Here is a 12,721-nt window from a genome sequence, read left to right on the forward strand (position 1 = left end):
ATTCAGCATCTCTAACCTGAGAAGTTCGTTACTTGTTTAAAGTTATTTAAAGGCTGTTGTTTAAAGATACACACATACTCACCCCACACACCGATATGGAGCCTATAGCTTTGTTTTGAAAAGCTTAGTACCCAGTCTAGTCAATGTTATGTTCAAGGGCCGCACCCCGCATCACTTTCCCAGAAATACACATTTCTGCTGCTTACCCATAAACTACAGATGGCTAGAGGATTGAGCTGTACACAGAGGGAAAAATAATTTCTCAAAGGAAGACAAAAACAGCAGAACTGATTCAACACTAAAATCTGACCCCTTTGGTCAAACTGGTCCCAACAGAGCGCTCGGGTTTGTTTGGTTGTTTTTTCTTTCTTCTTTTTTCATTTTATTTTGTTTGTACCTCTACCCTTTAGCCAATTCTCATTCATCCTGATCATGGGCAAACATATGAATGGTTAAGCAGACAGACAGCTCAGAGGAAAATCTAATCCTTACCAGCATTGATTATTCTTTTTTTTTTTTTTTTTTTTGCCAGTCATGGGGCTTGAATTCAGGGCCTGGACACTGTTCTTGGACACTTTTTTGCTCAGGGCTAGTGCTGTGCCACTTGAGCCACAGCTCCACTTCCGGCTTTTTTTGTGTATGTGATACTGAGGAATCGAACCCAGGGCTACATGCATGCTAGGCAAACATACTACCACTAGGCTATGTTCCCGGCCCTATCATTTGTTTTTCAGTTGGAAAACTGTACTCTATGGGCTAACATGCAGTGGAGCTATGGTATGGTCTCAAAAAGTCTGACAATCTTTATGTTAAAAGCAGAAAATTGGATTTGAAGATGTAGTTCCATAATGTCTAGGTTCAATTCTTAGCACAAGGGGAGGTGAATAGGGGGGAATGAAAAGGAAGGGGTGGGGGGGTAGAAGAAGGAAGTGGGGAGTAGAAAGGAGGAGAGGAGGGAAGGTAAAGGGGAAGTTATATGGTTTCAAAAAATGCGAAGAAAGTCCTGGAGCTCAAACTCAAGGCCTAGGCTCTATTTACGCTCAAGGCTAGAGTTCTACCACTTGTCATAGCTCCACTTCTGGCTTTTTTGGGGGGGGGGGGGGAGTAGTTAATTGGAGATAAGAGTCTCATGGACTTTCATGCAAAGCTGGCATTGAACCATGATCCTCAGATCTTAGCCTCTTGAGTAGCTACGATTGTAGGTGGAGCCACTAGTTTCCAACGTAAGTAAAAATTTATAGACTGAGTATCCCTTATTTAACAAATGGATTGGATTTCAACTACACAACTTGGTGTATAGAACCAAGTCTAAATATAAAATTGACTTTGATTCACATACACCTTATAAACACTGCCTGAAAGTAATTTTATACAATTTTCTCTCTGGGGTGTGTGTGTGTCTGTGCGTGTGTGTGTATATGCCAGTTCTGGGGCTTGAACTCAGGGCCTGAGCCTAGTCCCTGAGCTTTTGTGTTCAATGCTAACACTCTTGTCATTTAAGCCACAGCTCCACTTTTAGTTTTTTTGGCTTTTAATCGGCTATTAGAACTTCACAGACTTCCCTGCCTGCCTGGCTAATTTTGAACCAGGATCCTTAGATCTCAGCCTCTTGTATAGGAAGGATTATTTATTATAGCTAGGTTTATAGGCATGAGCCACTGGTACCAGGTGTATTGATCTTTTTTAAAATATAATTTTGTGCATAAAGCAGTTTCATGTTGTGTTGTTTCCCACTGGAACCATCATATGGACACTCAAAGTTTCATGTTTTAGAGCAATTCAAATTTTCTGATTGGAGATGCTTAACCTCTAATACAATTTTTAAATACTTTTAAATGAACATCATTCACCACACATATTTTAAGCAAGAATAATCAGGCAGTTTTGATAGAAATAAAATATATCTCAAAATAGAGTCTATACTGGAAGCCAAATTTCCCAGCCAAGAATCTGATCTATGAATACAAGCATCATCAATATAAATTCTTTACGCAGGCGATCAGACTTTCAAAGCATTCATTTGCACAAACATTTCTAGATCCAACTGTTTCTAAAGGGGGAAAATATATTCTCCCAACCTCTCCTCCTTCTGCACCTCCCAGGTATTATTCCTGAAATCCTAGTTACTCAGGAGACTGAGTTCTGAGGATTAAAGTTTGAAGCAAACCAGAGCAGGAAAGTCCATTTAGACTCTTATCTCGAATTAGTCAGCAAACCAAAAACAAAAATCAAAACAAAACTAGAAGTGGAGCTGGAGTCAAGTGGTAGAAATGCCAACTTTGAGCAGGAAAAGCTAAGGGAACCTGCAAGGCCTTGAGTTCAAGCCCCAGTTCCAAGTGTGTGCATGTGTACACATTAGGTTGCCTCAAGCTCACCATGGAAACACCAACCAGCAGGACATAAGAGCAGAGCCTCATGACTATCTGTCTGAATTAGGCAACATTTAAGTAACCACAGTATGATCACAAACCACCCTAGATCTCAACATGGCCTACAACAGACCTAAGGGATAAGCATGCGTCACGGCAGCCCACACTTGTCAGGTGTCTCCAGAGATTAGATACAACCCTATGACTGTTCTGTTGTTTCAGACTGGGATTGAAAATAAGTCACAAACTTGTTTCGGTTTTTAGGAATTTTTCATTGTAAAGAAACACATGAAATGAAGAGCTGGGCCAACAAAAACCTTTTGTTTTACCAAAGAAAGATATGCTTGTCAGAGAACAGGTATTTTAAATCCATTTTAGTTACAGGATGAACAACAATCTAATGTCACCTGTTTTCCTCCACACTAACTTCACACTTAAAAGATTTTACTTAGTCAGGCACTGGTGTCTCATGCCTGCTACTCTAGCTCCTCAGGAGGCTGAGATCTGAGGATAAAGGTTCAGTGCCAGCTCAGGCAGGAAAGTCTATAAGATTATTGCCTCAAGTTAATCAAACAAAAAGCTAGCTGTGATCCAGTAGCTCAGATAGTCATGTGACAGCCTTGACAAAAAAAAAAAAAAAAAAAAAAAAGCTAAGAGACAGCACCCAGGCTCAGAGTTCAAATACTGGCACACACTTGCACATAAAATATACTATCAATAAATATTAGATTAGCAGTTAATGTTCAAGATCAAAAGAGGATGCATCTTATGATCATTTATCCCAACAATCAAAAGCAAAAGAAGTAACTGTCACCCCCACATAAAGTCCCAAACAACCATACACCAATGGCCTGAGAAACTGTGGCTCATTAGCATGTAGGCCCAGTGAACAGAGACCAGATTCGTAGACTAAAAAGTTAAATAATGATGAATGTGGTCTTGTAAAATTTCTAAAAAGCTAACCTATTAACTTTGGGACCTAAAAAGTATGCCCCATGTCCTTTTCTAACAACAGAGCATAAGCCACTCATTCTGAGAACACCCTATAGGCCTCCATAAATTCTGAGAATAGGCTGGCTTTGACAGGGCCGCCAGTGAAAACCTTTGGTGAAGTAGTTCTTATTGCATCCCATCCTCTCAAACATACCATTGAGGCAGACGCAATTAAACAGCAATCCAAAAGACCCCTCTGAATGACCAATTTAATGAGGCTTCGAAAAAGCAGCATTGTTAAACGGAACAAGCCTGGCCAGGGTTCTGGGACTATCTCATGTTACCTACTAACCAGAAGTTTTGAGAAAGCCACTTGACCTGACTAAACACTGACTATATAAATGAGAAGAGCGCTATACTGACCATTCAAGTTCAAGCCCCCAGGACAACTGTGCATCCTACATCCATGGACTTGCCCCTTCTGTCCACATGGAATTGCCTCTCCTGTCCACAGACAGTTTCCAGTGTCCTGATTAGAAATATATCTCTTCTCAGGTCATGTTTCATTTCATTTGTACCAAAGCCTTCGTTAGGTTAGGGATGCATGGCAGTTGGTGAAAAATTAAGGATGAAGTTCCAGAGCAGAAAAAGCTAAAGGAAAGCACAAGACCTTGAGTTCAAGCCCCAGTACCAGCTCATGTGTATACACAAGGGGTGACATTGTCCAAAATAAGAAATGTGCTCATTACCTCACTTATGAGAGGTAGCCCCTCTATACAACACCTTAGTAATAATAACACTATTGTTTTTTTTAATCACCTTGGTTCCCTTTCACTTAAGAGAAAGCACATTCAGCATGTCCTACCCAGCATGCGCTACCCTACTAGTAAGAACTAGTATACCCATCTGTAGGGGCCTGTAATCCATTACCAAAAGAAAAAAAAAATGCCTTAATCTTTCTAGCTCCACCATGGTGCCATGAGTCATAAGACTAACTCCCACCACCCTCAGCAAACCAACAAAAGCACACACATGGACTGCCAGAGCTGAAGAGAATTTCTTACTTCAATTAAAATGTCTATGGATTTTTATGCCAAAAGAGGAATGTTATAAATTTGAAGTATTAGCTTCCAACCATCATCCAAACCAATGTAAAGTATTTCATGCTCCCCTTCCTTGGTTTTGTTTAGAATTGATCTTGTCCGTGGAGATGGTGGCTGAGTTCTTATCGTTCTTCACAGAGAATGTAGAAGGCAAATCAGTTGCTGGTTTCACAATCAGCAGTTTTTCTACCCTCGGTGTTCATCTTCACTCACAGAAGACCTAATATATAGTTTTTCCAAAGCCATTTCCATATATTGATGGATTCAATGAATCAATATGCACTTACTGAGCATCTACTAAGTGCCATGTATTTCATTAGGCATTAGAAACAGAAAATGAGGAGGAGGTCCAAGGTCACAGCACCATGGAAAGAACAGCAATTACAAATAAGCAATTACAATGCAGGATGGTAAATGCTGTGACACAGAAAACAGATTCTGAAAGATACACATCTGGCAGGCACCAGTGGCTCACATCTAGCTACTCAGAAGGCCGAGATCTGAGGATTGCAGTTCAGAGTGTCTGGGCAGGGAAGTTTATGAGACTCTTACCTCTAGTTAAGCGGCAAAATGTCAGTAGAGCAGTGGTTCAAGTGCTAAAGCAACCGTGAGAAAAGCAAACTAAGCCTGAGTTCAAGCCCCATTACTGGTACATGTGTGCATATACACACACACACACACACAGATGAGTAGGTCCAAGGTCACAATACTATGGGAATAGTAAATCAAAAACCAATTATTATTCAATATGGCAAATGCTGGAACACAGAAAACATGTTAAATATAACACATTAAGTACTACGTATGGATTGGATATTTGGAGCCACTGTCTCTAGGTGTCTCCCTCTTTCCAAATAAGTGTTCTGAGGTGACACATAGCACACTGACTCTAACATCACATTAGTATCCTCAATCCATCCTTTCCTTTTTTTGTTTTTTGGGTTTTTTTTTCTTGGGGGGGGGGTGGCGTTGCTAGTACAGGAGCTTAACTCAGGGCCTGAATACTGTCTCTTAGCATTTTCCCTCAAGGCGAATAGAGCTACAACTCCATTTCTAGCTTTTTTGCTGGTTAATTAGAATTTACTCGTTAAAAGATTCTCTCCAACTGGGCACTGATGGCTCACACATGAAATCCTAGCTACTCAGGAGGCTGATATCTGGGGATGGCAGTTCAAAGCCAACCAGGAAAGGAAGTCCATGAGACTCTTAACTCCAATTAACTACCAGAAAACTGGAAGTGGCACCGTGGCTTCATGTGATACAGCACTAGCTTTGAGCTGAAGAGCTCAGGGACAATGCTCAGACCCCATGACCACCAAAAACAAACAAGCAAACAACAAAAACGAATCTCTCAGATTTGTCTGCCTGCGCTAACTTCAAACCCCGATCCTCAAATCTCAGCCTCCAGAGTAGCTATGAACATAGGCGTGAGCTCCTGGGGCCCTTATTCTAGTCTTAATATAGCCTGCAGATGGGCTTTAGTTCTCCAGACACTTCACACCTTCGTGTGATGTTCTTCTGCACTGCATAATGCCCTGAAGAGAAGGGCCCACAAGAAAACTAACCACAGAACATGCCCTGTGGGAACTCACAGGACAGCTACAAGGAGCAATACAAGACTAATGGTAATGTCAACTATGGATAGAATGGGCTATTAGAATGTCCATGGCCAGAGCAATGGCTTTTACAAGTTTTTTGTCCCCCTTTTAAAAAGGGAAAATATCATCATAGAAAGACATTCTAAGAATGGACCTCAGGTCTTTAGATCACATCAGACAACATGACAGGAGTGAAGGCCAGTCCCACAGAAAATCAGTGGGCAGAGAGGTGCCCATGGCCATAACTGGAGCTAAAGAGGGAGAGTGGGAGCCACCAGCCTAAAGTGCCAACTGATAAAGAGATTCTAACGCATCCTAGGCCATTTAAAAAGCCCAGAGTCATAACAGATGGAAAAGTTCAATATAGCACATAATGGAAGTGGTTCTTTGTTCAGCCTCCTCAGACACAGGGTCCTTCTCGAATGGGTCCTGTTTAATGGAAAAATGTGCATCTGTTTGAAAGATATGCCAGCTGGAAAACAGAGCTAGAAAACTCAAAATCAGAATCGGAATAGAAGCTGGCTGCCTGTGGCTCCCACTTATAATCTTAGCTACTCAAGAGGCTGAGATCACATTTCAAAGCCAGCTCATGTAGGTAAGTCCATGAGACTCTTAACTCCGATTAACAACCAAAAGGCAAGAAATGGAGCCGTCACTCAGGCGGTAGAAGACCAACCTTGAGTGGAAAAGCTCAAGGACAGCACCAGAGCCCTCAGTCTAAGGCACAGGCATGGGCACATACACACACAAAATAAAAGTAAACAGTAAAAAAAAAAAAAAAAAAAAAGAATCTAAATGGAAAAGCTGTCAGCTGCCAATCTCTGCCATGACCTTTTTACCCAAAATGATACACAGGTAACACTTAAAGCACCATAAGAAGCAAACTAAGTTACTAGCCTTCCAGAAACACCCATCTACAGGGCCAGTTCTAGGCTAGTATCTTACTTGTTTAATTCTCTTCTGCTTATACACATTGGATTACTTGATTTTCACAACAATGATGGAAAAAATACACGAGGTGTCTCATGGCAGTTGATGACATGTTCAAAATTTTAAAAAGCTAGCAAGTAATAGATTTGGTTTGGGACTAAGATGTAATTTTTCCCTAACATTCCTACAACAATCATAGTACTTTGTAAGGGCCTTGACAGGTGACAGAAATCTTAGGCAGTACACACAGACATATGTACACATTGCACACACACACACACACACACACACACACACACACTCTGTTTTTCTTAAGGTAAAAGTTGATACCGTATTTTCTTCTGACTTTTCTTTTGCATCAGTACTGGGCCTTGACCTCAGGAAAGACTTTAGCCACAGCTTTACTTCAGGGGTTTGTGCTAGTTAATTGGATTTAAGAGTCTTGTGGACTTTTCTGCCCAGGCTGGCTTAGAACTGTGATCCTCATATGTCAGTCTCCTAAATATCTAAGCTTACAGGCATAAGTAATGAGCACTGAGCCTCCATTTACATTTTTCTACTAGTAAACGCCTTCCTCCCTCCACTGTAGTCTTCACAGTGGCATGCAAGACATCGATACATATGCATAGCATCATTCTTACATGTCCAACAAATTCCATCAAGACTCTCTTTGGGGAAGTGACCATATCAAGGCAGGTATAAAACCCTAGGATTTCTAAGTCCTGCAGAGCAAGTCAGCCATCTGCACTACCTTTTGGCAAAAGCAACAGCAATGTAAAGTAGATGTTATAAGTATTTTTTCAATTACCCAACTCCCAGTTTTTTGAAGCACTTCTTTCAAATTTTCAAGTCACATGAATTATTGAGTAAACAATTTGTCAGTTGTCATTGCATAGGATAAAATTATTATACAAGACATAGACATATCCCAAATCAAAGCAAGATGCTAAGCAATAGATGAGCCAGACAGCTTCCCTTGTCACCAGTAAATGAAGATCACAAACCCTCCTGCCAACCACAGGAGGCTTCACTTTTTTTTTCTCTTCACACATAATTCTACCAAAAGATACTCATGAAAAAGTATAAGTGACATATATAATCCAAAAGAAAATTATCTCACTTAATTTAAATCATCTCCCTTTGGAACATAATGTATATAAACAGGCAACATTACAAAATGGAACTGAAAGCTATTTTTCATCTTTTCTTATTTTCTGGTCCCAAAAGAAAACTCCATCTACCTCTCATCGAGTTCAGAATTATGATTCAAATCCAGTTAAACCCACACATTCTTAAATGTTAACCTTAAATGTGTCCACGAAATTCGGTTTTCTTTCTTTTTCATTCACTCACTAAATCTGCAACAGGTAGCCTCTTTTAAGCATAGGGGGCCATCACTGTTTTGAGCAATTCCAAACACGTACAGACTGCTGTTAGTCAGATGCCAGAGCCTGTGATAGTAGCTACTCAGGAGGCTGAGATCTAAGAATCACAATTCAAAGCTATCTAGGGCAGGAAAGTGTGAGACTCTTTATTTCCAAGATCTACCAAAAAAGCAAAAGAGGAGTTGTAGCTCAAGTGGTAGAGTGCTAGTCATTAAAATAAATAAATGCTCAAGGATAATCCCTGAATTCAAGCCCAACTCAATAAAGAAAACAACAAAAACAATTACAATAATTTAAATTTTTTAATTCAGAAAAAGAAAAGTTAGCTAAGGTCCATTTTCATAATAATAGTGTACTTTTTTGGTATATGTCAATACTGGGGCTTGAACTAAGAACCTGGGCACTGTTCCTTTTTTCTCTTTCTTTTCTTTTTTTTTTTTTTTCTATGGGTCATGGGGCTTGAATTCTGGGCCTGGGCGCTGTCACTGAGGTCTTCAGCTCAAGGCTACCGCCCCTCCGCCCTACCCTTGAGCCAAGCCCCACTTCCCATTTTTTAGAGGTTAATTGGAAATAGTCTCATGGACTTCAGTGCCCTGGCTGGCTTTGAACTGTGAGCCTCAGATTTCAGCCTCCTGAGTAGCTAGGATTACAGGCGTGGGCCAGGACACCCGGCATCCTTGGCTTTTTCACTCAAGGTTGGCACTCTACCCCTTGAGCCATATCCCCACTTCTGGCTTTTTTCCAGTTAACTAGTAGTCACATGGGCTTTTCTTCCCCAAATTGCCTTCAAGCCACAATCCTCTGCCTCCTAAGTAGCTAGGATTACAGTCATGAGCAAGCCATGTCTGGCTGGATGTGAAGATTTTTTTTTTAATTTCCTTTTAATGAAAAAAAAGGAAGCATGGGTATGAAGACATTAGGTAGGTATAGAACAACATAGATTTTAATCAACATACTGTCTGAATAAATACAGTTTCTGTCTAAGATACTTTTTGCCCATATCGCTCACAATGCAAATACACTACAGTGGAATTTTAAATTGAGGTATGAAAAATGGAGTGTTCTAACATAAAACAGAGTCTTCTTCTCTGTGGAAGGCTCAAGGGAACCAGGCAGCAGCAGTCCTTAGACTGCTTCCAAAGAAATAATTCTTTCTTTACCTAGAAACTGAAACATTTTCTTATGAATCAGTTCCAACAGTCAGGGAAGTATGCTCTGAATCCAAATAGCCACATTAGTCTCCCATTGATGTGTTAAAAATTTAACATTGTAAATGAAACCAAATCAACCACTACTACCAAGTGAATAATTAAATACCTGATTGGGGAAAAAAAAATATCAAAACCCAAGCTTAACCCAAACCTCAAGAAAATTGCCACTTACCCTTGGCCAATGTTTGCACATGTTCCATTGAAAATTTAGAAGTAAAATATTACCAGACAAAAGGCCTATGAATTAATTTGAACTCTGTTTAAATCACACAGAACTCCAGTTGCAGTTCGAATCTCGGTGTCTGCCTCATTGTCTCAGAAGGGTGAGGGCTAACAGGAGTTAGTGTGGGCAATTAAATCTGTTCCTGTCCAGGGATTCTGATCGATACATTCTGCATAATAACTGAACACTAAGCCACAGCTTCCCCTCCACCCTCTTGGGTCAGGCAGTTCATTTCTGGTCCCTGGCCTCCACTGGGTTGGAAACTCTTTTTTTCCCCCTAATTTGCACATCTCCTGAAAGGAAGAGAGGGAGGTGCCTGATTTAAACTGCATTTGTTTACGGCCCCTGCCCTAGGCGTTATGCATCCTCGCGAGTCTGAGGCGTGCGCGCTTCCTTCACCCTCCACCCCGTTACCTGCCAAGTTCCTCGCCAGTGTCGTAGTAATCGTCCACGTTTTCCTGCTTGAACACGGTCATGATAGACTGTCACGTCTCACCAAAGCCCAGCACGCTTCGGCTCCACTACCCAAACCATCACCACCGCTCCTGCTCCAAGGTGGGCGCCTCATGCATCAGTCTCCAGTCCTTAAAACAAAAAGAAAGAAAGAAAAAAAAATCCCGACGATGAGGATGATGACGAAAGCCAGTAGATGTATCCCCCGATCGAAGACGCGATCGGAGACCCCGGTCTCCCCAGCTGCCCCTCCCCGCGGGGAGGAGACTCACACTCTTTGTTAAACCCTGGCTAGGGGGGCTCTGCAGCACGGGCGCGGGAGGATGGGTACCACCGCACCCCAAGACCCGAGTCCCAGGTGCAGATCTGTGTACCGGGTTCCAAAGCAGCTCCGGAAATGACCGGCCTCCCCACCGCCCCTTTCTCTGCACACACGCCCACCCAGCTCCCCACCTCCAGGGGCGCAGTGAAAGAACGAAGCCCGCGCCCGGCGGAACGCGCCTGGGTGGAAGAAAGCATCTCCCTCGCCCGCTCTGCGGTGACACCCCCGCGCCACCGCGGGGCTCCCGCACCTCCCACCACTCTGCCACCTTCCCTTCCGAGGGCCAGGCAGTCCCCAGAGGCACATTCCTGACGACTCTCCCCGTTACCCAGCCGACCCGGCGTGAGGCCGCCCGGGAGAGCGGGGGAGAGAAGGGAGCGGCCGCCGGCTCCGAGTCCCAGCGCCCCGACACAAAGCGCCAAGCCCGGCCCCGCGCCACCTGTTCTAAGCCCGGCTGAGGAACTGGGGATGCCGGCGGGTTGCGCTCCTCTACACCCCCCCTCCTCCCAGTCCCCCCAGCTAAGTTCCTCCCCACCCCCCAGCCTGGGCCTTCCTGTCGCCCGGAGCTTTGCTCGGGCAAAGCCCGCCGAGCAACCACGGGGAAAGCAAAAGCGGACGGCGGGGCCTGGGAGGGCTCGGGCGCCGCGCGCGGCCACTCACCCGGGCTCCCAGGGGCTCCCCGGGTCACTCCAGCGCGCTGTCGGAGGCCGACCATGGGCGCCCGCGCCGCGACACCGCGAGCGAGCGTGTGCGGACGCAGATCCAGCGCGGGTGGGGACTCCAACCCCGCCGACCGCGAGGGTCTCCGTGCCCCTTCCGCGATGGGGAACAATGTCCCCGGCGTCGGCTCTGATCCGGGCTCTCTCGATTTCCCCCTCCGGAGCAGCCTCTCTATTCCGCGCCGCTTTCAGGGGGCGAGGGCGGCCAGGAGGCAGGCGGCCAATAGGGACCCCGCGGGCGGGCTGGCGGTGCGGCCCACCCACCTCCGACCTGCCCCGCCGGGCTGGCGCTGCGGGGTCGCCGCGCGGACTAAGCGCTGCGCTCGCGGCTCCGCCCGGCTCCGCGCTCCCCGCTCGGCTGGCGCGGCTCGCTGGCGCGCTCTACCGCGCACACCCCGCACACACCCACTCGCCCCACACCCACGCCCGCCCGGCGAAGGGGGAGGGGAGCCCGGCGCTAGCCGCGGGGGACGTGGCCACCCCACCTGCCGCTGGCTGCCCAGCTCACCCCCCAGCCACCACGGCCGCTGCCTTTGGAAGAAACGCGATCGCTTGGTCCCGCCAAAGTGCACGTTCCTGCGGCCACCAGGCACCGGACTCGGCTAGGGGAAACTACCGACAATAAAACAGGTTGTTAGACCTCCCGGTCCTGCTGAAACCTACGCCCTGATGTGAAAGATAGCAAGCAAATAGCTGATAAATGAGGTCAGTCCAGAAGAAAACACAACAAAAAACAAGCTAATGGGACAAAAAAATGGCGGGGAACGTGGCGGGATGGGTGGCGTTAAATGGGGTTCTCCCTGGAACAGATGTTTTGAGCTGAGATCTGAAGGTGAGAAGAGACTGAGATGTCAGAGCCCCAGAAGGGAAGAGCTTATTAGTGCTGCCGATACGCTGTTGGCTATTGATAAGTGGAAATATAGCTAGTTCCCAATGAGTTAACCTGCAACTAAAATAAATACACATCACTCAGAGTGAAAATACCAAAGATTTCATGCATCTCTTTATATTAGTTTCATGACTATCACTGGATGTATTTGGCTAAATATAACATTTATTAAGTTTATTCAAATTAATTACAAACTCATTTGTTCTAATTAAAATGTGGCTACTAAGCCAGGCATCCACGGCTCATGCTTGTAATCCTGGCTGTTCAAGAGGCCAGATCTGAGGATCATGGTTCAAAGTCAGCCAGAACAAAACAGACCATGAGACTCTTGTCTGTAATTAACCACTTGTGCCTCAGTTCCACTTCAGGTTTTCTGGTAGTTGAGTTCCAGCCATCAGCAAAAAAGCAAAGGGAGAACAACCAGGCCCTGAGTTCAAGACCCAGTACTGATCATACATACATACATACATACATACGTATGTACATACATGCATACAATGTGACTGCTACAAAATGTAACTACTTATGTGAAGCACCATTTCTGAGGATCATGCTGATCTACTGACACCTCCTAACCATCGAATAA

At 44.5% G+C, this 12,721-nt stretch overlaps 1 protein-coding gene across 1 annotated transcript in view; it reads right to left on the reverse strand.

Moving 5' to 3' along the window:
• Dapk1 (death associated protein kinase 1) overlaps positions 1–11,554 on the reverse strand; it is a 180,167-nt gene extending 168,613 nt beyond the window's left edge. The window contains exons 1-2 of the mRNA XM_090329520.1: positions 11,188–11,554; positions 10,167–10,336 (exon numbers count right to left, since the gene is read on the reverse strand). Coding sequence (XP_090185646.1) covers positions 10,167–10,228 — 62 coding nt within the window. The 5' untranslated portion in view covers positions 10,229–10,336; positions 11,188–11,554. The remainder of the gene's footprint in view (positions 1–10,166; positions 10,337–11,187) is intronic.
• Positions 11,555–12,721: the final 1,167 nt, after the last annotated feature.

The sequence above is a fragment of the Megascapheus bottae genome, chromosome 3 (assembly GCF_031878675.1).
Source record: "Megascapheus bottae isolate mThoBot1 chromosome 3, mThoBot2.hap1, whole genome shotgun sequence".
Classification (NCBI taxonomy): Eukaryota; Metazoa; Chordata; class Mammalia; order Rodentia; family Geomyidae; genus Megascapheus; species Megascapheus bottae.